The sequence below is a fragment of the Chelon labrosus genome (genome assembly GCF_963514085.1).
Source record: "Chelon labrosus genome assembly, chromosome: 14".
NCBI lineage: Eukaryota > Metazoa > Chordata > Actinopteri > Mugiliformes > Mugilidae > Chelon > Chelon labrosus.
This window is the reverse complement of record NC_140347.1, coordinates 4,000,716-4,022,634: the sequence shown is the minus strand read 5'-3', so window position 1 is coordinate 4,022,634 and position 21,919 is coordinate 4,000,716. Positions and strand designations below refer to the sequence as shown.

General features: G+C 42.9%; 1 protein-coding gene across 1 annotated transcript in view; it reads right to left on the bottom strand.

Annotated features, from left to right (window-relative positions):
• col12a1b (collagen, type XII, alpha 1b) overlaps positions 1–21,919 on the bottom strand; it is a 108,885-nt gene that overhangs the window by 57,533 nt on the left and 29,433 nt on the right. Inside the window, exons 17-30 of the mRNA XM_084560728.1 lie at positions 19,160–19,309; positions 18,923–19,042; positions 18,263–18,427; positions 17,981–18,127; positions 16,092–16,234; positions 12,664–12,793; positions 11,003–11,142; positions 9,974–10,103; positions 8,506–8,642; positions 6,012–6,141; positions 5,616–5,755; positions 2,979–3,111; positions 2,840–2,857; positions 411–550 (exon numbers count right to left, since the gene is read on the bottom strand). Of these exons, the coding sequence (XP_084416854.1) occupies positions 411–550; positions 2,840–2,857; positions 2,979–3,111; positions 5,616–5,755; positions 6,012–6,141; positions 8,506–8,642; positions 9,974–10,103; positions 11,003–11,142; positions 12,664–12,793; positions 16,092–16,234; positions 17,981–18,127; positions 18,263–18,427; positions 18,923–19,042; positions 19,160–19,309 (1,823 nt within the window). The remainder of the gene's footprint in view (positions 1–410; positions 551–2,839; positions 2,858–2,978; positions 3,112–5,615; positions 5,756–6,011; positions 6,142–8,505; positions 8,643–9,973; positions 10,104–11,002; positions 11,143–12,663; positions 12,794–16,091; positions 16,235–17,980; positions 18,128–18,262; positions 18,428–18,922; positions 19,043–19,159; positions 19,310–21,919) is intronic.

Below are 21,919 nucleotides of genomic sequence, written 5' to 3'. Positions count from 1 at the left end.
GGAGCTAAAAGGAATCTGGGTTAACTTTGACAGCCCTGGTCAAAAACAATCTTTGCTTCTATTGGAGAAGGAGTAATTTATGAAACAGTCCTGCAGAACATTGATTCTTTAAGGAAAATGATCAAAATTGATGAAACAGAAATATTGTCGGTTTCTTCTTCTTGACCTAAAATCTACTGACTGCATTACCCACAATGAAAACCGACCAGTGATTCAGGTGTGTAATCCAGGCCGCAAATTATTTCTGACTCCATACTAGGTGCATCAGACATCTTCGGATGTACCACAGTGAAGTGTTCCTCATTCACATTTAACCAGAATTTTATTTGCGCAAACTGGACAAATTTAAAGTATCTGACTTTTGGTGCACTTTAGTGAGATGCCGCTGTATTTTTTATCCAGAAACTTACAGAGATAGGCTCCCCTCCAGCGATGGGATTGTAGGTGATCTTGTAGTTCTGTACGGGGCCGGGGGCGTGGTCCCACTTCACTGACAGCGAGGAGGTGGTGGCGTTGAAAACCCGCAAGTTTCGAGGAGGCTCAGGAAGCACTGAAAGGACACGAACACATCCAGTGAGATAAACAGTACAATCAGACGATGATGATGATGATAATGGTGATGACGATGGTGATGGGGGTGATGGTGATGCTCCCACGATCCAGCGGGTCAGGGAGCTGCAGCACAATGACGAGGCTTTAAAGCTATGTGGTGAACGAAGCTGTTCAGAGCAGAGCTGGAGTTCAGTTTGACGACATTAGAGTGAAGTGTCCTTTGACATTCTGAGGAGTTGGACATATTGACTGCGAGAGTCTTAAACTGGAAAGCACTGCGTATGGGTGAGTTGTTGGGTAATTAACAAACCGTGACAAACCGTGTGCCGACACGGAGTGCTGATAAAGACAAACAGGATATTCACTGTTTTCTGAAGCTCTCGCTCAAGCAGCTGACTCTGCAGCACTGGAAGTTTTCCAAATCCTGATTCAACATCGCCGAGACGTTACCCTGACCTTTAACCACCCAAAAAATGTAAGTTTAGGAAAGTTGGTTTGGAGTCACTCCTTTGGGAACTGATTATACTCCAGCAAATATTTGCCAGGAAAAAATAAATTGTTTTGTCTCATTCTGGTAAGATGGCTTTTACCAAACAGGTTACTAGCTGGACTTCAGGAAACATGAGGGCCACATCGATCTCTGTAAACAAACACTAACCAGAGCATGCAACTTTAGGGGCGGTGACATAAAACTGTCTTGTTTTGGAAACTAGAACAAATCTGGGATGATTCATAAAGTCTCTGTTTATGTGAAGGGCATTACAACGGGTTTTGGTAGCTGTTCAATCCTTCTGCACCCCCACTGGCCTTGCACTGGTACAAATAAAACCATTCATTTCTGTAACTCTTTCGTCTGGTTTGTACTACATTTCGGTTTTTAATCCAGACACATTAGAGATCTGAACGAACCTCCAGCTCTGCTGCTGAACCACCAAACAACAAATGACAACATGCAACACCAGCACTGACATGAGATGAACACGGGATGATAAAATGATGTTACGATGTGACATGAATGTGACAACGAGTGTTAACAGTGACGACACGGAGGACGGGATGGAACCAGAACATCTGTGGGGGACGACGTGTTACTGGTCAGTTGTCACGCTTAATGAATGAATCTACGTTCACACCACAACTTACTGCTGAGACGCACGTCTGGATGCAGTTTCTTCAATAAATCCTATTGTGATTCGGTTCAAGTGTCCTTGATTGCTCACCACTTGTCACTGTTGCCTAGTTTAGCTTGTTCTTATTGAATTTATTAAAATAAATTAAGTTTTGTAAGCTCTGATGTCTAGTTTCCTCAAGGAGGGAAAGTAAAAAGGTCAATTTGCATGTAGCAGTGACGAGGTAGACAACAGATATGACCTGGTCTGATTCAAGATTTTTTTTTGAGTGTATATGTCTCATTAAAAATATGCAAATCATATGAACTCTGAGTTAAAGGGGAACTACTGTTTTTTACAAACTGGACCTTATTTCTGGCATAAAATAAGACCGTTTACTCACCCATATAACTTTGGTGTCATTTGGAGTCCTTCGGAAGACATTTAGATCCTGTGGAGCGCCGCATATATCCATATAGTGAGAGTGACTGGGGCACCGAAATGCAGCCTCTAAATAACAATAAATCGCTGCACGTCTGCGAATAGACAACAGGTAACTCTGGACTCAACGGGGAATAGCACTAGCATATCATAATAAAATATTGGTGAAATTAATGAGTTTCGCGGCAGATAATGCGTTATTTAGAGGCTGCCTTTCGGTGCCCCAGTCACTCCCACTATATGGATATACGCAGCACTCCACTGGATCTAAATATCTTCGGAACAACTCCAAATGAGACCAAAGCTACATGGGTGAATAAACGATCGTAGTTTATGCCAGAAATAAGGTCCAGGTTGTAAAATAACGGTAGTTCCCCTTTAAACTATAAAGATGTTTTCCTCTTAACACTGACTACACAGATATTTGACACTATTAAAAATATATTTGCGCAGTCCTAACCTACAGAACTGTCCATTTCCATGGGAATTAATTCCTTAAATATCTGGGCCTTCAGTAAATGAAAAGATTCATTTACAAAAGCAGGAGTTAAGAAATGTCCACTGAGCGACGTTTGTCCGTGGTGTGAACGCACAGCGGAAGCACTGAAATGCACACAGCATGCAGTTTAGAAAAAATAAAAAAAGTGTGTTTAACGTCCGCTCTTATTCCTAATCCACACAAAATCATGAACAACACAATGAAAAAAAGGGGAAGCTGTCCTTCTTGTGCAACATACCGTCCGGAGCCTTCAACACTAGAAAGAGACGTCAAGAAGACAACAGCGTTATTTTCAAAAGGGAGTTACAGCTCTGAGAGTAAAACATCATGGTGTTGGGCCGCTGGTCAGGCATTGGAGGTCGCGGCGGCTCGCTTACGTGTGCGCTCGTCTCCCATTAGGTCTTCGCTCTCGGACTCATCGGGGTAGATGGCCGTAACAGTGACCGTGTAAACGGTGTCAGGGTCCAGGTTCTGCAGGACGTGGGTGGTCTCGTCGTTGCCCAGGATGGCCTTTGGGTGGACGAAGACAAGAAAAGACAAACGGTCGATCTTAACACAAGAAAAATGTGAGGTCTCAGTGTTGCCCGGGAAGAAGGGCATGAGATCTGCTACACCAGGACACTTGCACTCAGAGGATGTTACAAATAAAATAAAACAGACTGTTTGAAGGAGTTACTATAAGGTGCATTTTTTTAAACCTTTTCAAAGTTATTCATTGAGTAAAGAGTTGCCTATCAGCTGGATCTATCCCTGGACTGAAACTGATATCGATCTTCTCCTCTGATTCTAGGGGAAGACGAGAGCATTTCCAGATGTTTAGAGTTCATCATTCAGACTTTTAAAACCATCCAGTGTAAACTACATGAAAACAGAAAGACAAAAATCATTCACAATGTCTCTGAGATGCTGAAGACCAGTCAGAGCCCAGAGCACAGACAGACAGCTTTTAATGCCACCCACATATACATCAAAGATCATTTTAAAAGTTCTTTTTAGGCTTTTCTGAGCTTGGGACCATCGGTATGAGTCTGTCACCATCTTTCTGAAGACATTAGACATTAGAAATGTACGATTTTATATATCTGACATTAATAATGTGTCAGATGATGTTGATAATCCGATCAGACAAAAATGTTTCTGAATCAGAGTCTGGTAACACTCCATCTGGATTTCATCATGGGGCATGTTTCAACTGATACAAATAAAAAAAACAAAATACCTCTGCATCATTTGTATAGTCCTCCAACCATCACAGATCTGCTTTGGGCCACGCCCACGTGATCTGATTGGTTCGGCAGATCTTTCCTGGAGCAGAATCAGTTCCCGGTGGATCAACTCCAGATCAGCTTTCCCAAACTCAAACCCTAAAGGTCAGGCTGGCTTCTAGGATGTGTTAAGACAGGATTTGAAAAACCTCCAGAGCAGCAGAGTTAGCTGCTTCAACGAATAACAATGAACATCCTCATCGTCTTTATCAATACTCCATGGCAGCGCATGGTTTGTCTCCTGTGTTTAATTACCCAACAACTCAACTCACAAGCAAAGTGCATTCCAGCTTTAGTCTCCATTTCCAGTATCCAACGTCCCAGAACATCAGATTTATTATTTCTTTTTCCTGTTTGTTTAAGTTGACTTTGAAAGCAGACTTAAATGAACTGAAACCAACAAGCTGGCTAGAAGTTTGCAAATCAGTTTTAAAACATCAGGAACATTTCAGCAATCCTTCAACAGTGAATTTATTAGTTGAAAATTAATTAATTATTAATGACTTAATTTTCATATTCCCGAGAAGCGATATTTACTGCAAGTAAAGGGATCTGGATGGAAACAAAAAAAAGCATCTTTAGCAGCTGAACAAATAATTCTCTTGAAATATGCAAACGAGTTTTGCGTCTGTCTGCAGTGACGGTAAACATCTGGTTTCAGTTGCTTCATCCGTGTCCGTGTTGGTGAGTTTTGCCTGTAGCTCAGTGAAGAGTTTCCTTCCTCTGATTAAAACTGGAGTCTGAACTCAGATCAGAGTTCAGTCTAAGGGGGTTGAAGCACACCTGCAGTAAAGCGTTGCCGTTCCCCTGCTGCTCCGCAGCGACGGTCGATTAAGTTACGATTATAAAACTGAAGATGTTTAAATCTGTCATTCTGCAGAGACGTCATGTGAGATTTTGTCTCAAGAAAGAAGCATCATTACGTTATGGTTTCACAGATGCCTTAAAACTGCCAAGCCTCACAGAGCTTAGTTATCATCTACGCCAAGGCTTAAGTAAAGACATCCAGTTCAAACAAAGCTACAATAGTGTTCTCTTTGTTTTCTTCTCTTGGCCCTCCAAGGTCGTCTCTGGGCCCACATTCATACGTACACACCAACACGAAAATCTGTGAATAGGATGAAATCAGTACCAGTCCCTTTAGTTTAGCTCCAGATGTTTGGTTTTTTTGGGGTTTTTTTGATCAGTCGAAGCAGAAGATGCAGAAAGAATGACACGTTCAGTTTTCCAAATCCTGTCTTAACATATCTTAGAAGTCAGCCTGAACATTAGCTGGCAAAAGAAAATGTTAGTTTGGGAATCAGTTCTGCTCCAGGAAAGATCTCCTGGGCCAATCACATAGTTTGTTTGGGGCTTCATGTGGTGATGGACAGAAGAGGAACAGTCACACACATCATCTGAGCACCACAGAGACTAATTAGTTAACAGTTAAATGTCTCTGATTGGTTGGAGTACTATCCATTTGATGCAGAGTTTTAATTTTGGTATCAGTTAAAAAAACGCCTCATAATGAAATCCAGATTCCGTGTTACCATCCTCTGTCAAGAACCGAGTCCATCTGTCATAAAGCTGAAGAACAGTTCTCCGTAATGTACGACTGATGTAAAGCCAGTTTCAGGTCGAAGCAAAACGAAACCTGTGGCTGACATTTTCCGGTACAATGAGGCCTGGATTGAAATCTGTAGAACTGGATCTGTAGAGAAAGAGAATTTAAGGACCGGTCTCTCTGGTCCTCGCTCCATGACTTACATACTGGTAGTTGACCTCCCCCTTCTTGGTCCAGCCGATGCGGTAGAGGGCCACATCTGGGGCCCCGTGCTCCCAGGTGGCTCTGAACGAAGTCTGGGTCACCTCAGAGAACTTCAGGTTCTTGGGAGCAGGAACAACATCTGTTCTCAGAGACAAGGAAGATAACAGAGGTGTTTACGAGGCAACATGAAGACTCTCTACTGTGGGTCAGTGTTTTAGGAAGTGTTGGTGATGACCAGATGTTAGATGAACTTAATCGACTCCTTCAATTAAAGTTTGTGTTGAGATTCTAACTCTTACTTTGATTTCATGTATCTCAAAGAGTTTTGAGCTTGTTCTGCCGCAGAAATAATAGAATACTTGACCAAGAGACATCAACAAAAAGTGTGTTCAGACCTGTGATAGCGGTTCCGGCCATCGGGTTTCCAGGTCCCTCGTCGTACAACGGGGTGACATTCACTTCGTACTCAGTCTGGGAGATGAGGCCGGACAGCGGCAGGGTGGTGATGTCACCGTTGACTTCGACCTGCAGGAGGCAAAATATATCATCAACAACTGAACATCACTCACAGGGTGCACGCCTACACCATAATCCAACAGTTTGATTCATCTTCATGGTAATTTCTGGTAATCTGCATGAAAACACACACAGTGAGTTTATGGAGAAGACACAAATCTGTTCTTGAAATATGAAGATTTAAACCACGTTTTAACGAAGTACTGAATCCCACTTCATGGTTTCCTGAAGGTCCCGGCTCTTGAGTCAAACACTGAGGCTTGGAGAACTTTGGATATGGACCTTACTCTGTCCACAGTGTGGGATGCCACCTAACCAATAGTGCTCTTGAACCAAGGCCTTTAAAGTGCTCACAAAGAACCTGGAAATTTGAGCAGGACAGCTGGAAATCCTCAATGTATGTGCTCATAACGAAATGGATCTTTGAGCTTAATTTGTCGAACCCTAATGCTCCTTCCTTAGTAGCCACATTACTGACAGCAACATGTAGAGTCTGATTTGGAAAGGCCACTCTTTTAGAGCCTTTTAGAGTTTAAATGAACTTAGATGAAAGTAAAGAAAATAAAAGAGCCAGGCTTTGAGACACGTCGCTGCAGTTTGGGTTTTCCATTTCAGGGGAGAGTTGCGTAACATAAGCAGTGAAAAAAAAAAAAAATGTCAGCAGTCAGCAGGAACGAATCCAGCGTCGTCTTCTTCTGCTGAGACAAGAGGCATTTAGCTGTAATCCTTAAGAGGAGTTGAGCTGGTGCGTGTCATCCATCAGAACTTCCTGGAAACGTCTCACAGGTGTCCGCCGATGGCACCTTTCAGCTGCAGATTTGTCCCAGACTGTTTGTCCTCCGCTGACATCCAAGGGAGAAATTATGAGGACAGAGTGGAGCTGGGATGATCCAGTCAGGCTGGGCTGGCGGCCTGAGTGCCGCTGCTCTGCCAGCAGACTGCTTTTCTCATAAGCATCGGCCAACAAAGGAGCTGCCATAACTCACGACTCGGTCCCGGCTCTCCCAGAGCGAAGATACCACTGCCGACTAAACCGTCACCTTTATGAAGCTCTCAGAGAGGCTCTATTGTTTAAAGTCACCTCTCATTGACCTCACAAGCAATCTGAACTTCTTTTTATATGGTGAGGGAGTGTAACGCCTGATTCCTGCCAAAGGAAAAGGTCACAGCTAGATCTCTGCTGTTAACATGGACCTGACTTCGACCAGTTAGACTAGAAAATTCACCTCCGATTCCACCTACACAACCTTCACTGACGATCCCCTTCAGCCGAGCTACAAATCCTCCAAAGCTGACATATCGATCTGTGAAAGTCTCTTAGGCGTTACTTTCAACTTTCCATGCAATCCTCGTTATCCGAGCTGCAGATCCCACATTAGCACTGATCAGGATTCTAAACATGCCGCTCAGAAAGAGAAGCGTTTACGTTGGCGGACCTGTCCAGTGACATTCAGAGAGGCTGGAAGAACATTCACATGTGCACGGAACCAAGGAAGTAAAATAACTTGACTGCTGTTTTCAACTAGCTTGACGATCCTCTTTATCCTTGCTGCAGATCCCACATTAGCAGTGATCTGGCCTCTGAACAGGCGTCTCAGGAAAAGAACATATTCTTTAGACTTGTCCAGTAACACTCAGAGAAGCTGGAAGAACATTCACATGTGCAGGGAGCCAAGAGGAACCTAAATAACTTGACCAGAGGAAATCTTTTAGAGAGCTGCTTTGGACTAGCTCGATGATCCTCTTTAGCTTAGCTGCAAGTCCTCCATTAGCAGGGCAGCCATTAGCAACTAGCTTGACAATCACCAGAATTAGAGGATGTCGTTCGGATTAACTTTGGTGGTACCTTCATGAACCAATAATCTCTAGAAGGTCAATACCCAAGGAGTGAACCTTCACCTGCTCATTGATGGGTCGTTAACCGACGCGAGTCCTGTGGGTTTCAGGTATGCACCGCCCACAGGTGTTCCTAATAAAACACCTAGGGCGTTTATCAATACGTGTTCTTGTCTGTACTTGTGTTCTCGTGAAACGTCATCAGCCCAAGTACTCTATCTACTTCCAAGAAAACAAGGGCAGCTGGACTTGAACGGGGGTCTTGAACATCATCCCAAACTAATCTTTTAGAAGAGAAGACTTGGATGAAACGTCTTCAAGAAACTCCACAAGTCCAGCTCTCTTTGTTTCGGCTTGCTTTTCTTTTTGGAACATACCACGACCTGGAGAACTGAGAATCTTCAGAAAAGCAGCAAAGAGACCTGAGTATATTTGTTCTTTTTGCTTTAATATTTTTCACATGTGCACCTTCAGCACCTTCAAACCTAAATTCCTGAGTTGTGGGAGTACCACAGAAAGATTAAATCCTGGTTTTACCTCCTTCTCGTCCCCTTCCTCTGGTTTGTAGGTGATCAGGTAATTGCGGACGGCCCCGGGAGCAGCATCCCAGTTGAGCAGCATGGTGCTGTGAGTAACGTCGGTGATTCTCAGGACTCCTGCAGGAGCCATGGGCACTGAGGGAGAACAGGGAACAGGGCGACAGTTAAAACTATAGCCATCCAGACTGAGCTACAAAAGCATTCCAGATCCCAGCATCACTGACAATATTTTTGTGGGAACATTAAAAGACGTAATGGGACCAAAACTTAGTGAGTAGTGTAAAAACAGACCGCCGTTTGCTTTGTGTTTTTTGGTTCTGCAGTGCATCTGTTTTCTATCTATAAGTTCTCAGTCCAAAATATAAACTCCAGCATGTGGGAGATGGGATCCAGCTCTTATAAAACAATTGCTGACAAGAAAATAAAACTGTTAAATTCTATTAAAGCTTTTACCTTTCCCCAAACAAACAAAAGCTTAAGGAATGGAGGTTCTGGTGAAGATTAGGCAGATAACCCGACACTCGTTTGGAAATTTCCTCTGAGGCAGGCTTTGAACTTGAATCTTTCCGAAATAGTATGATGATCATGTTAACGATTTCTTTTTGGGCAATGGTTGGGGGATGGTCGGTTAATTCAGAGGTCTGCTACCAAGCTAGCCTGGAAGACAGTCTGAACTTCCCCCATCCACAAAACGTTTGCAGAGAAAACTCGTTCTGGAGTCTCTCCGTTGGGAATTGGTTCAGTTCCATCAAAGACCAATCAGATTGTTTGGGGGCGGGGCTTAATGTGGTGATGGACAGAAGAGTCATCTAATCATCTGAGCACTGCGTAGTTGAATTTGTTTAAATGTCTCTGATTGGTTTAAGGGCTATCCCATTGATGCGGAGGTGTCACCTCATAATGAAATCCCAGTGTCGTGTCCCAGGCTGATGCCAGGCTAAGGAACCCTAAGGCCTAAGGAACAGTGCTGGGTTATGGGCTAATTCTAGTGCTGTGGCCAAACCATGTTACTACACCTCCTACATTCATCACCTGATGAACACTGCACCAAAAACTTTTTAATTACTGAAAAGGAGGGAGATTTTCAAAACCAAACAAAAGAACTCCTGTCAGCATCAGAATTTCATACATGTGGTTCAGTCACATTTGCAAAGTCTAGAAGAGCTGTGTGGTTATTTTCATCTCAGCACATTCAAATATGTAACCCAGAAGGATGCTTGTTGTATGTTTCATCCAATGGACTACAGAGGAAGAATTATGCAGCAGAAGTATTTGATAGCACTTCTGTGGAGACTTTTTTCCCACTCTGACCACTTGTTGTCTCACTCCTACCTGAGCTTCTATCTAGCTGTGGTTCTTTTGCCTTCCAGGCACATCATTTCAGTCTCCACATTAACCTTGCCTCAGGTCAAATGTCTGCAGAGCTCATATTGTGAATAGTACAGAATCAGTTTAGCGTTACGTACAGGTGGTTCCTGTCCCCTCCAGAGCGTCGCTGGCAGCTTCACCATACAGGGCATAAATCGTGATGCCGTACTTCGTTTCGGGAATCAGCTCCGTCAGCTGGACGCCAGTTATATCTCCTCCAACACGTATCTACAGATTAGACAGCAGAGGAGACAGAACTTGTAAAGCGATGTGTTATTTTTTGTTTCTTTTGTTTTTCAAGCGACTCCTGGAGAACATGTGCAGAATAACGCTAAAGATTTAACGTTGTCACCAGTTTCAATTTATTACAGATTCCCTGCAGGACGCTATACTTCCGTAACTATGGACATAAACGTGTATGTTTGCATGTTTTCCCTAGTTTGGGGAATATGAAAGCAGACTCAGCAGTGATTGTCCAACTTTGTGTCAACAGCTAAGGGTTGTCCCTCTCCCATGAACGAGAGCACATAAAGAATTGGTTTCCTCTGTTTGGTGTGAATCCAACGAGATCTGGAACAGGAACAGACTAGTATGCAGATCATATTAAACACATTCAGTGTTGAACATCATTAATGTTTTTGTGCCTGAATTGGAGCAAATTCCTGCTGCTAGCTTAAAATAGTTTAGATCCAAAAAGTGTGTAGACAGCAAAACACATTATTGAATTAGATTGTGCAAATGAGAGCGGAGATTTTCTTCCTTTGCATGAAAAGCACTCTGCTTTTTGTAGTTTGAGCTAACAGGGGAATCAGCCAGTGCTCATGGACCTCATGCGTCTTGGGCGATCTGATCACAAGCACAGATGTGAACTAACCCAGGGCGCATTAGGATCCAATTGTTCGTGCTACATTCAGAGGTGGCCTGGGGCACATTCTTTTTGGCAGTGGGATCCAATCACAAGTGGTCACTCCGGACACATGCAGTGCATCCTAATACCAGATGTGAACTGACATGCAGTACTTACAGCTGCTCATTAAGATTGAATCACTCATCTTAGAACTGATTATTTCAAACTACGTCTATGTGAAAAACAATTTTTTCTCACGTTGCCGGTAGCGCCACTTTACCTCTTTCTCCAGCTCAGTTGCACTGACGGGTCTGTAGAGCAACATGTAGCCTGAGGCACCGACCGCCTCGTCCCAGCTCACCCTCATGGTGGTTGTGGTCTCGTCATAGACCCTCATGTTAGTCACTGCTGCCAGCGGCACTAAGAGGACAACGACAAAACCCAGATTACCAAATGTCCTAGAAGTATGATGTCTTGACAATTATCTGCGTTTACTGTTTGTTACAAGAATTTCAAGAGTGTCTGAAGAAGACAAACTATTGGAAACCTGTTGCAGTAAAAATATTTGGAGGAGGCTTTGGAACAATAAAAGAATAATGATGCAAACAGGCAAGCAATATAAAACTCATATTTTTTTTGAATCCCAGGATGTCCCAGAGAGATCATATCGTTAAGGTCAGGCTTCTGGTTTTCAAGGATATTTTTATGGGCTTGTTTGATTACTAAGGTGACATGTAAACAAGGAACCTGCTCTCTTTAATGGCCTTCAGAGATTAAGACAAACCGGGTTCACACAGGTTTCTGCTGGAGATACTTGACCTCTTGAATACTGTAATGGAAACACTGAGAAAGGACCTTAAAGTTAAAATGACTACGTCTAAATTAGTTACTCCATTTAAATAAGGTTTGGGGACAGAAGAGATATCTGAATGATGATTTCTTGAGTGCATGTGGCAAAAAAGATTGTACATAATTGACTATTTTAGTATTTTGTTAGTCTGTTTCAGACGCTAGTTAGCATCAACTGATGGTAACCTAAGCTAGCCCAGCTTTAATACATCCAGCATAAGTTCACAAAGCACGAAGCTAACAGCCTAGACTAGGCTACCGAGACATCAATGTTAGCTAATGGGCATTGATGCTAATATGATGTTAACATAACTTAGGTTTACTGTTAGCTAACAGGGGCATGATGCTAAAAATGGAATCTGACAGAGAAAGTAATGGGTGGACGTACCATTTTAACACCATAAACATGTGGTTTGGGCTTTTTAAGAGTGTGGTTTCAAACAGCCCTATCAGTGCCAATGAGATCAATAAAGGATATCACCACTCACACCAGCAGCTCACAGCCTTTACAGACTTTAAGTTTGAGTCAGACTGCAGACAGTGTTTCAAGATGGACTTCATGTCCTGACTGAGTGTTAGTGACCGTAAATAAAGCCACAGTGATCTAACGGGCGGCTGGCTGCCGTCCGAGTGGACGACAACAGAACAATTCGCACATTTCACAACGAATAAAGTAAAACATTAAAGGACAAATGAGCAAATAAAAGCACTTAGGGCTGTGCACTTAACACGTCGTTAAATTATATCTGTTTATTTAAGATATACGCAGAGGCCGCAGCCCTCATAAATAGCCTTTTAACTGTTTGCCCGCTGCAGGCCAACGTCAGCTCATAGCATTGCATCATGGGACAGTTTTCCGCCTCAGATCAGATGAACAGAATAACGAGCAGAAGAATTGAGTTGCTTAACAGCAGATTTTCCCACAACCATAAAGCCACAGAGCGAGGATGCTATCACAAGTTGCTGCTACTATATAATTTTAGACAGTATCTATCTATCTCTCTATCTATAGAGACTAAGCACTTCGATCGGCCAAGAGGAAGGAAGATCTGAAGTTTAGAGGAAGAAGCCCAAAGAGGTGAAGGGACTCACGGGTGGTCTCAGTGCCCTTCAGGGGCTCACTGCTCTCCTCGCCGACCACAGAGTAGACATTGACGAGGTACTCGGTCAGAGGGCTCAGGCCTTCCAGCACCACGGTGGTCACCGTACCGTCAACCAGCAGCTGAAACGACAAACAACTGATGATCATTCTGTTGCCAGTGGTTTCCAGTTTCAATTCAGACAGGAACCAGCTAAACAAAAAAGTTCTTGTCAGACTTACTGACAGGTGCATGGGATCATTCTGGGGTCCACACACATGGAAACAGCTTAACTGACTTTTTAGGACATCATGAAAACGCTGCTACCAATGTATTTCTGTCCTGTTTAATAGGATCCCCATTAGCACCAGCCTGTCTTGGCTAATGCTATTTGAATCCTCACAAACATTATTCTAAACAACAGCTAAAGCATGTAGATTGGTAGAGGTGGTGCAGGAAGTGGTGTCCACATCCTGAAATATTACAGCCGCTGTTGGTGAACTGTGACGGCTGCATGTGAATCTCCTCACTTAACATCCACACATGCTAATGCTAGCTTGTTTTGGCTGGTGGGAAAGTCCTCATTTGGGACGTTCAGCTTGGCTGCTATAGACGGTGTCACATTCAAACTGTGGAATCAGTCCCAGTGGAGAAACGACAAACACAAAGACTGCAGAGAGGCAGGTTGGGAGTAAACAAAAAAAATCTCCTTCTTATCAAGTCATTTGTGTCTGCAACTGATTAAGCTGAGCCTGTTCTCAATGGAAATAAAGTTGTTTAGAGTATTGTCTGAAATCAGGTTTAGCTTTTCTTGATTCCAGTGTAGCATCCTGCCTGGAAGTTTGTTGAATCAAAACAGAGGCACTCAAAACAAGATGACTTCTACCAGAAACCAGCAGAAATATGTTTAATATTTTGAAATAGTTTTCAGGACAAAGGCTTCTTTGGTAGCCGTCGTAGATGTACTGGATGAAATAACATAAAGTGGGATTACTGAAATATCCTGAAAGCAAAAAGATGGGTTTTTTTTTTTTTTTTTTTACATAAAGTAGCTCTAGTAATGGCAGATTCCATGTGTATTTCAGGTTATTACATTATGTGTTAATATTTTACCTTTAGCCTCACTTACTGGACTTGATTTCTGCTACGTCAAACGTCAAAGAAAGAACAAACTAAACATTGAAGGCCTCCAAGTGTGATTGGAAATTCAACACATTCCCAGATCTGTTCACAGAATGCAAGATGTTAACTTTACATTAAAAACATATCATCAAATATCCACATCCTGAAATGTTACAGTTACGTCAGACGCTCCAACGTCCCCAAAGGCTAATGCTAGCTTCTTGTTTAGGCTAATGTAGGGATTTAACGCACAGATAATCAAAGTGTGTTCAGCTGAACTATCATGCTGTGTTCATAAGTTATTGGGAAAGTCCTCAAGCTCTTCACAAAGGCTAATGCTAGCATGTTTAGACTAATTTGTTACCAATCTCTTTTCCTGCTTCATGCAAACAAGGATATGTGTTCCATCTGTGCTGACCCTCCTAATTCAGGAATCCCTCGTTGCAGCAGAGAGAACTAAAAAGCCAACATGCAAATATTTTATATCTCATGTTCTGACTCGTCCTTGCAGTCCAATGTAAACCCGTTAACTAGGAGAGAGAGGCGTCCGTAATGCTGAGCTAATTGTATCCAGTGGAAACCTGATCTCCAACGAGCCTGGATTCTTACAAGGGCAAAGAAAAATCTGAAAGAATGGAAGAGGCCCAGCGTTGTTTGTTTTTAAAGACAGGCCTGACAGGAGGTTAAGTGTAAACTCAATGCAGGTTCAACATAGCAACTGGGATCCAGATTTTTGCTGGTGAGGGCCAAGAAAATCGGGACTTTGAATAAAATCCAGACTCGGTGCATTTGGAAACACACCCACGTGTCATTTATCAGACAGGACCAAGAAAATACCTGATGATTAAACAACATCAGGGGGTGGCGGTGGTGGTGGTGGTGGTGGTGGTGGGACGGGGGGTTTGAGTGTCAATTAATCTGTTTTTGTGTAACGTACAACCTGTCATTATCTAAATTGACAGGAAGCTGTAAAGCTCACAGATTTAAACCCAACAGAAGACAGGTCTAATGGGAGCCAAAAGGAATTAATGAGAGATTCAGCACGAACAGATGGCAAACATAACAGTGCAGATTCTTCTGGTGGAGTTCTGTGAAATGGGTCAATTATCTAGAGTCTTTTGACCATTTAAACCTGGAACAGTCGGCTCAAACCGGTCCCAAACAGCGATGATATAAGCAGCACTTTATATCGAAACCAGGCAGGGAATGTGAGAAAAAGACAAGGAGAAATCTCTGTTGCTTTGTCTTAATCAAAAAGCTGAGGAATGTGTTCAAGGTGTGCAGCTATTTTAGAGACTTCACTGAGTTATTTCAGGTTAGAATATCTGGAAAAGGTGAGAGACTCTTCGGTTCTTTGGTTTATTTAACTCTATTCAAGCAAGTTTGTTAACTAAACTTGTTTTATGGCGTATGACTACATCTTTGTTTGTTGGTTAAAGTAAAGGCATTTCTATTGTGTTGCTGCACCTAAATTACTTCCTTTTAAATAAAACCTAAAAATGAACAGTCTCAGCTCAAAGCTCCAACAGAAGAGGTATATGCATGTAGTTTAAGTAACAGCTGGTCCCAGTGTTTTTTAACAAGCAGGAGCAAACAGTCCAGTTGTCTTCACTTGTTTTTAAACTACAGTGGAAGGTTCACTGATAGCAGCTTCTGTTGTGTTCATCTGCTGGTTTGTGTTCTGCTAAGTCACAAAGTCCCTGTGTTGACACCTGGTCTTAATATAAATGTGTCTCCACATGCGTCCCCAGCCAGCACTTGAGATCTGATCTCAGTTTGTGTGTCTGTAAATAAGCAGCGCCATCATGTGGTCAGTTGAATATTGTACCAGCTGCTGTCTCTAATGGATCTCTACCTACCACTGAATCAGAACCATCAACAGCTGGTTGTTGACTTGGAGACATGATCCACATGTTAAGATCTAAGATCTGGAAGCTGCTTCCATTTTCCTGAATGAATGAGTTAAACTCCTCTTCCACAGATCAGCCCTGCTGAGTAGGTGGTCTTTAATGTGACCCAGGACTCACTGTGTGTTCACACTACCAAAGGAAGGAGGTCACATGTGTCCCAGACCACCTCCACATGCGGACTGACACCAGATCAGTCTAAGCTGGCAACTATAGCAATGTGCAAGTGTGCAAACTGCACACTGTCTCATTTGGATCATCAATGTTCAATACAGCCAAACGTGGTGTTGTTGTATTTAAATTTAAGTTAAATTTAAGAATATTATTCTTGTGGCCCTTCTTCTTTGAGGTAGAAGCTTGTGTTCAGTTCTGGTTTTGAGACGGGGCATGAGTGGGAGAAGGCTCATCTCACCTCCAGAGTGGGTCCTCCTGCCACCATCATGTACGTGATGCGATATTTGTCCACGGGGCCGTCGGGGCCCGTCCAGGTGGCGCGGAAGGAGCGGTGGGTCACCTCGGAGGTCACCAGATTGGTCGGCGCCTCCAGTTCAGTGGCTGAAATGGAACGAAAAAAATATCCGAATGTGATCCAGCACGTCAGAAGTATTTCACACTGTGAACCCTGCCGCCACAAATCTACCCGCGCTGCGTTCGCTGACAGCGAGGCCGCTTCGGTCGGCTGTATTTCTCAACTCCTCTATGAAAGGCTTTGTTTTAAAATTGCTCTTCTACGGCTGTAAATCGTTTTTCTGCATTTCCTCCTAAAAGTGATTTACAGACAAAATGTGGAGGCCTCCATCAGACTTGGATCTGAGTCGGGACATCTTTTGATGATCATTAATAATTGAGATTCAAATTTATCCACAACGTCGTCATTTCAGTCAAGTCGAGCGGATCTTCTGCTTTTCTACTTTGGAAAGAAGAATTGATTTGTGAGTAATAAAACACTGCTGCCAATTCCTCCGCTCTACTTGTCCCCCGTCATTAGTGTTTTATCTTTTAAACGGGGTAAAAGCAGCTGCACCAAGGAAGTATACCTCTGCTTAAAAATCACGCCGTCTTTCATAAACTGAGCCACTTTCGTGCCCTTGAGCACCTGTAAAACCCAAATGAAAGCCTGCAGTAAAAGCCTAAACATTTATGGTTGTCTGTCCTGAAAACTGTGGTTTTGCAAATTCCGGAAAAAGCAGAACTTTCTGAAGCTGCAAAGTTTCCATCTGACCTCCAGCACCAGTAATTACTGAAAGGTATAAATGTGACTAAGCGGAATTTAGAGAATATGCCGTACGTTCAGCTGCAAGAGGCACATACTCAGTCAGGAAAGGAGGTTCATTCTCTAGTGAGCCCCATCAAGAAAATAAATCTAATGTATATGCATTTACATTCATAGGAATAAGAAAGGTGCTTGTAAATGGAAATTTTAACAGAAATGGTGAAATTATGACTTAACTCAGGACAATAGAAACAATCAGGAACAAACTCAACCTTCCTTCTTTTTTTTCCTTTAATTTGTCTCAAATGTCGTCATAAATGCTAATTTATCAATTTATTACCATGAATTATTACCAGTATTTAACATGGATTAGTCAAACGTGCTCAGTAAGAGTTGTGTTTCAGGTTGTTGTGTTTCAGGTTCAGATGTCCTGATTTTAAGTCATCAGGTCAGCCTTCTCTTCAAGACAAGAGAAGACAAAACAAATTAGAAGCTTCTGGTCCTGCATGTTTTTTTTGTTTGTCTATATTTTAGTTAAAAGCTAAAAAAGGCTAGATTTGAGAAGTTAGTTGGGTATAAGCACTTGGAAATAGCTGCCTATCTCAGATTTTTAAATTTAAAACATTAATCAACATTCATTTCTTGTCTCTGTCTCTTCATCAGGATGTGGATTTTTCTCTTTATGGCATCCATTATTTAGTAGATACTAGTCTGGAAGACAGACCAACTTTTTTTTAGTGGCTGAGAGTTTACATAGAGTCTCTCTGTTGGGAACAGATTCTACTCCAGCAAAGATCTGACGGGCCAATCAGATCGTTTTGGGGGCGGGGCTTTGAGTGGTGATTGATAGCTCACTGTATATAAACTATTCAAAGGACAAAAACATTCACACGCACACCTACGGCCAATTTAGAATCACCAATGAACGTAACCAGCATGGAGATGGAATCAAACCCAGAACCTTCTGCTGTGAGGTATCAGTGCTAACCATCACAAACTACACAACAGCTCAGCCTCCTCAGCTACCAGACGGCGGCTCTTTGCTGATCCATGTATCTTGTTGTAGTTCCCAGCGACTCTTTTCCTACCTGTGCCCTTGACACTGTTGCACAGGTTGACGGTGAGGTCGTCGATGATGTCCAGCATGAACTGGAAGTCGTTGACGTTGTACATGTGGATCTCGTCCGGGTCGGTGGCGATGGACCTCAGCTCGTTCTCGTCGGCGTTCTTCACACCTGAGAGGAAAACGAAGCGTCAGAAGTGTGCCTCGAAAAGAAGACTCTGTGTCTGAAGCGTCAAGGGTGTTCTGATTCACTGCTTCATGAACTTCCCTTTTCATCTCCAGCTGTTTAAACGGAGGGGTCGCTCACCGATAGCGTAGAGCTCGATGCCGCTGTCTCTCAGCTTCTGCGAGTTGAAGATGATTTCGTCCTGCGACTTTCCGTCGGTGATCAGGACGCCAATTTTTCGTGCGTCCGGTCTAAGCCCCACGTTCGGATTGAAATTGTTCTCCAGGATGTAGTTCAGAGCCAGACCTGCACCAAAGCAGCAAAAAGTTTATTTCACCATTTGAGATCAATGATTTATACACTCAATAAATCAATTAAATCACAGCAATTCTGTTTTGGCAGCCTTATTATTTTTGTTTTGAACCCTTACCCCTATCCCCAACCCTCTAACCCTAGCCCTAACCCTCTAACCCTAAGCCTAACCCTCCCCCTAACCCTCTAACCCTTTAACCCTAGCCCTAACCCTAAGCCAGATAAGAATATTTATACTTTTATTGCAAAATGTTCCAAACAAGCTGCAAAGTGTTTTAAATTATCTGGAAATAGGACAAACACTATAAAAAGTTTAATAAAAGATTGAAACCGACTTAGAAGAACATTGTGAGTTCCTTGGTCGACTCCTTTCACCGTCTGTTTTTATTTTTGCTCCAGGAATGAATCACAAATCACCTCGACCACAGGACTTCAGCTATATCTAGAGCATTTAACCCTGAAAGAAGCAGATTAACGCTGCTGAATCACCCGTCATGGTGTTTCCTCCCTTGTACGGCAGGTTGGCGACGGCGTTCAGCAGGGACTGTCTAGTCGGGTGGGCGTTCAGGTGCCACTCCGTCTTCGGGTCACCGCTGTACTGAGTCAGAGCTGCAGGAAATAACAGTCGACACCATGTAAAACCAAAGGAATGCCAGCATTCGCCGTCAGATTTCTCATAAAATCTATAAAATTCAGTTAGAAATGCAAATGCTGCCGCTGCGCTACCGATCTGGACTTTGTCGGGGCCGATGTCGAACACGCTGACCATGCGAGAGATGAAGTTGCGGACGGTCTTGAAGTTGATGCGACCGATGCTCCAGGAGCCATCGACCAGCAGCACCATGTCGGCCTTCGCTGAGGTCTTACACTGAGTGTCTGCAGGGAGAGATGACCAGGAGGTTAGAGAGGCACCTGGTACGCAACAGGAACCCGGCCACGAGCGTCCCATCAGTTTCACACATCAACCGTCAGAAAGTAAGAGAGGAAAAACAAAGGGATTGTGTCGGGAAGAGAGACAGAACTGAGGAGCACATGACAAAATAACAATGTTCATACAGCAGTATTACGTAACACAAATAATTCACACTGGTAACAGATTGCGTAACAGCTTCTGGGTCTTTCTCCCCTCGGTGTCGTCTGTTTTTTTATCCAGCAGCGAAGCAGCCCTGTGGTCTTTTCTGGCCTCTTTGACACCGTGATATACGAGGCCCCTCGGTCCCCCAACAGTTACTGCACATTCCTGCTCCAGGCACCTGTAGGGGTGAAAAATGGCCGCTCGTCCTCTTTTCTGGGACGACACGCCCAGATATTAAAAACCAGGGCCCTGCGTGTGCAACTGAAAACATGTTAGGAGACAATCCATGATGTTTTGTTTTCAGCAGACTGCAGAAACAGACGCTTGAGGTGCACCAGCGCCGGTAAACAACGTTCATTAAGAAGGAAGGCAGCTTTAAGAGGCCTCCAGAAGTCTGCAGACGACGGCTCGATCCAGTGTTTCTGAGTAAGAGCAAATAAATATCCAGCTCGCTCTGACAGCGGGATATAAATCACTGGTGTCCTGCAGAAATTCTGAACTGCTGTTGCACTTGAGCTCAGGCCAGCGGCCGCTCAAGCCTCAAGTTATTTTTCAACTTCCAAAATTTCGAAAAACACGTGGAGCAGATGTTGCACCAACTTGACGTTTACTTTTTTCTTTTCTTTGATTTACACGCGTTACATTAAAGGATCCGGTTTTTATTTCATGACTGAGTTGACTTTATGAGAGTAATGATAATCTATATGAAACTTAACAGCAGAACAAGAGGGGGAAAGCCCAAAATGTTGGAAAGCCCAACCCTCTTTTGCATAAATTATTGTTTTTTATTACTTAAAAATGCTTAAATAATGTAGGAAAATTTGCAATGCACAATGGTGAAAAGTAACATTTTTTCATTTTAGATGTAGTTAATCCTTGCAAACATGGTCTCAAGGGGTTAAGCACCAAAACTTCTTATTGACTGGAGGTTTTCCATGGTGATGAGCTTCCACTCGAGGAACAGAAGCTCAAGAAAACTCGGAAATCATCTCGATTCATGCAGTTGGGATTATTTGGTTAAATAATGATTTTTATGTGTTTACACTTGGTAACACTTTTGAGTGAGAATAACTCTGTAGTGTTTCTAAAGGTTTGGTTTTAATTATGAATATGGCGTCATCATTTAGCAGCTGTTACTACCAGTCGAAGCCCCAGGCCTTGATATCCAGCTTCTATCTGGTTTTATTTTTGTCAAATTTTCTTCTAGCTGGAATCATAACATGTAATTTAATAATAATAATAATAATAATAATGATAATAATGGAGAGGTGGTGGAAACCAGTGATTTCTTCTCGCTTGGCTGTGAAGTTTCCCCACTTTGTTCAAAGCCGACAATTTAAAAAGGAATAAAGGATTTAGAGGCCGATGAAAATCAGCAGCATATGAAGCAGCTCTGCCAGACCATATGGACCTGTCAGGATGTCTGGCCTGAAGCCTGCTCTAATAAATGAGGATCTCACGGTGGAACCTCGGTGGAACATTTTGACCCGTTCCCCGCTCGGTGGGCGGACGGTCGCAGTGTCCAGGTCTTATGAGAAGCATAACATTTTCCTAGCTGCCTATATCCCTGCAGCGGTTAAAAACTCTTAATTGCAAGCAGAGACGCTTTCCGTAATTCCAGACAACATAAAAACGGGAAATATCTTCTTTTGCACGACCGGAGAAACATTTGGACAGCAGACGCTGAGCTTGGTAGTAAATTGTCGGGGCTAATGAAGACGCATGGGGATGCCACTAAAGGTCAGGACATCGTGGCAAATACAGAGCTGATTCAGAATTTTATACATTTCTGCATAAAACTGAATCAAAACATCAGAGGATTTTTACACAAGCCCTGAAAGTAGACAAAGAGAACTCAATCACATGGTCACATCAAACAGAAATATTATAACTGTTTTTGTTTATTCAGGAAAATGAGCCAATATTAGTATCAGTCAGTTGCACCTCTAGGATTCCAAGTTAATTTCAAGGTCAAGAAGTGTTTCCAATCAATGTGATGAGACTCAGGTGTCGTTCAGTTCCTGGTTTGGCTTAAATAAATCAGGAATTTGTCTCAGTCTGATCTTCGCAACACACGTTTGTGGAAGTGTATGATGGCAACGGACAAAGGAGCTTTCTGAGGAGCTCAGAAAAAGAGTTGTTGTTGCTCATCAGGCTGGAAAAGTTTCCAAAACCATCTCTAAAGAGTTTGGAACCCACAAATAATCCACAGTCAGACAGGTTGAGAGCAAATGGAGGAGATTTAAGACTACTTTCATGGACCAATGAATTCTGAATTCTACCAGTGAACTCTAGAAGAAAATATGGACATCTGTCCATGAGCTGAATGTGAAGAGAAACTGGGTCATGCAGCAAGACAACGAGCCCAAGAACACAAGGGGTTCTACAAAAGAACGGTTAAAGAAGAACAA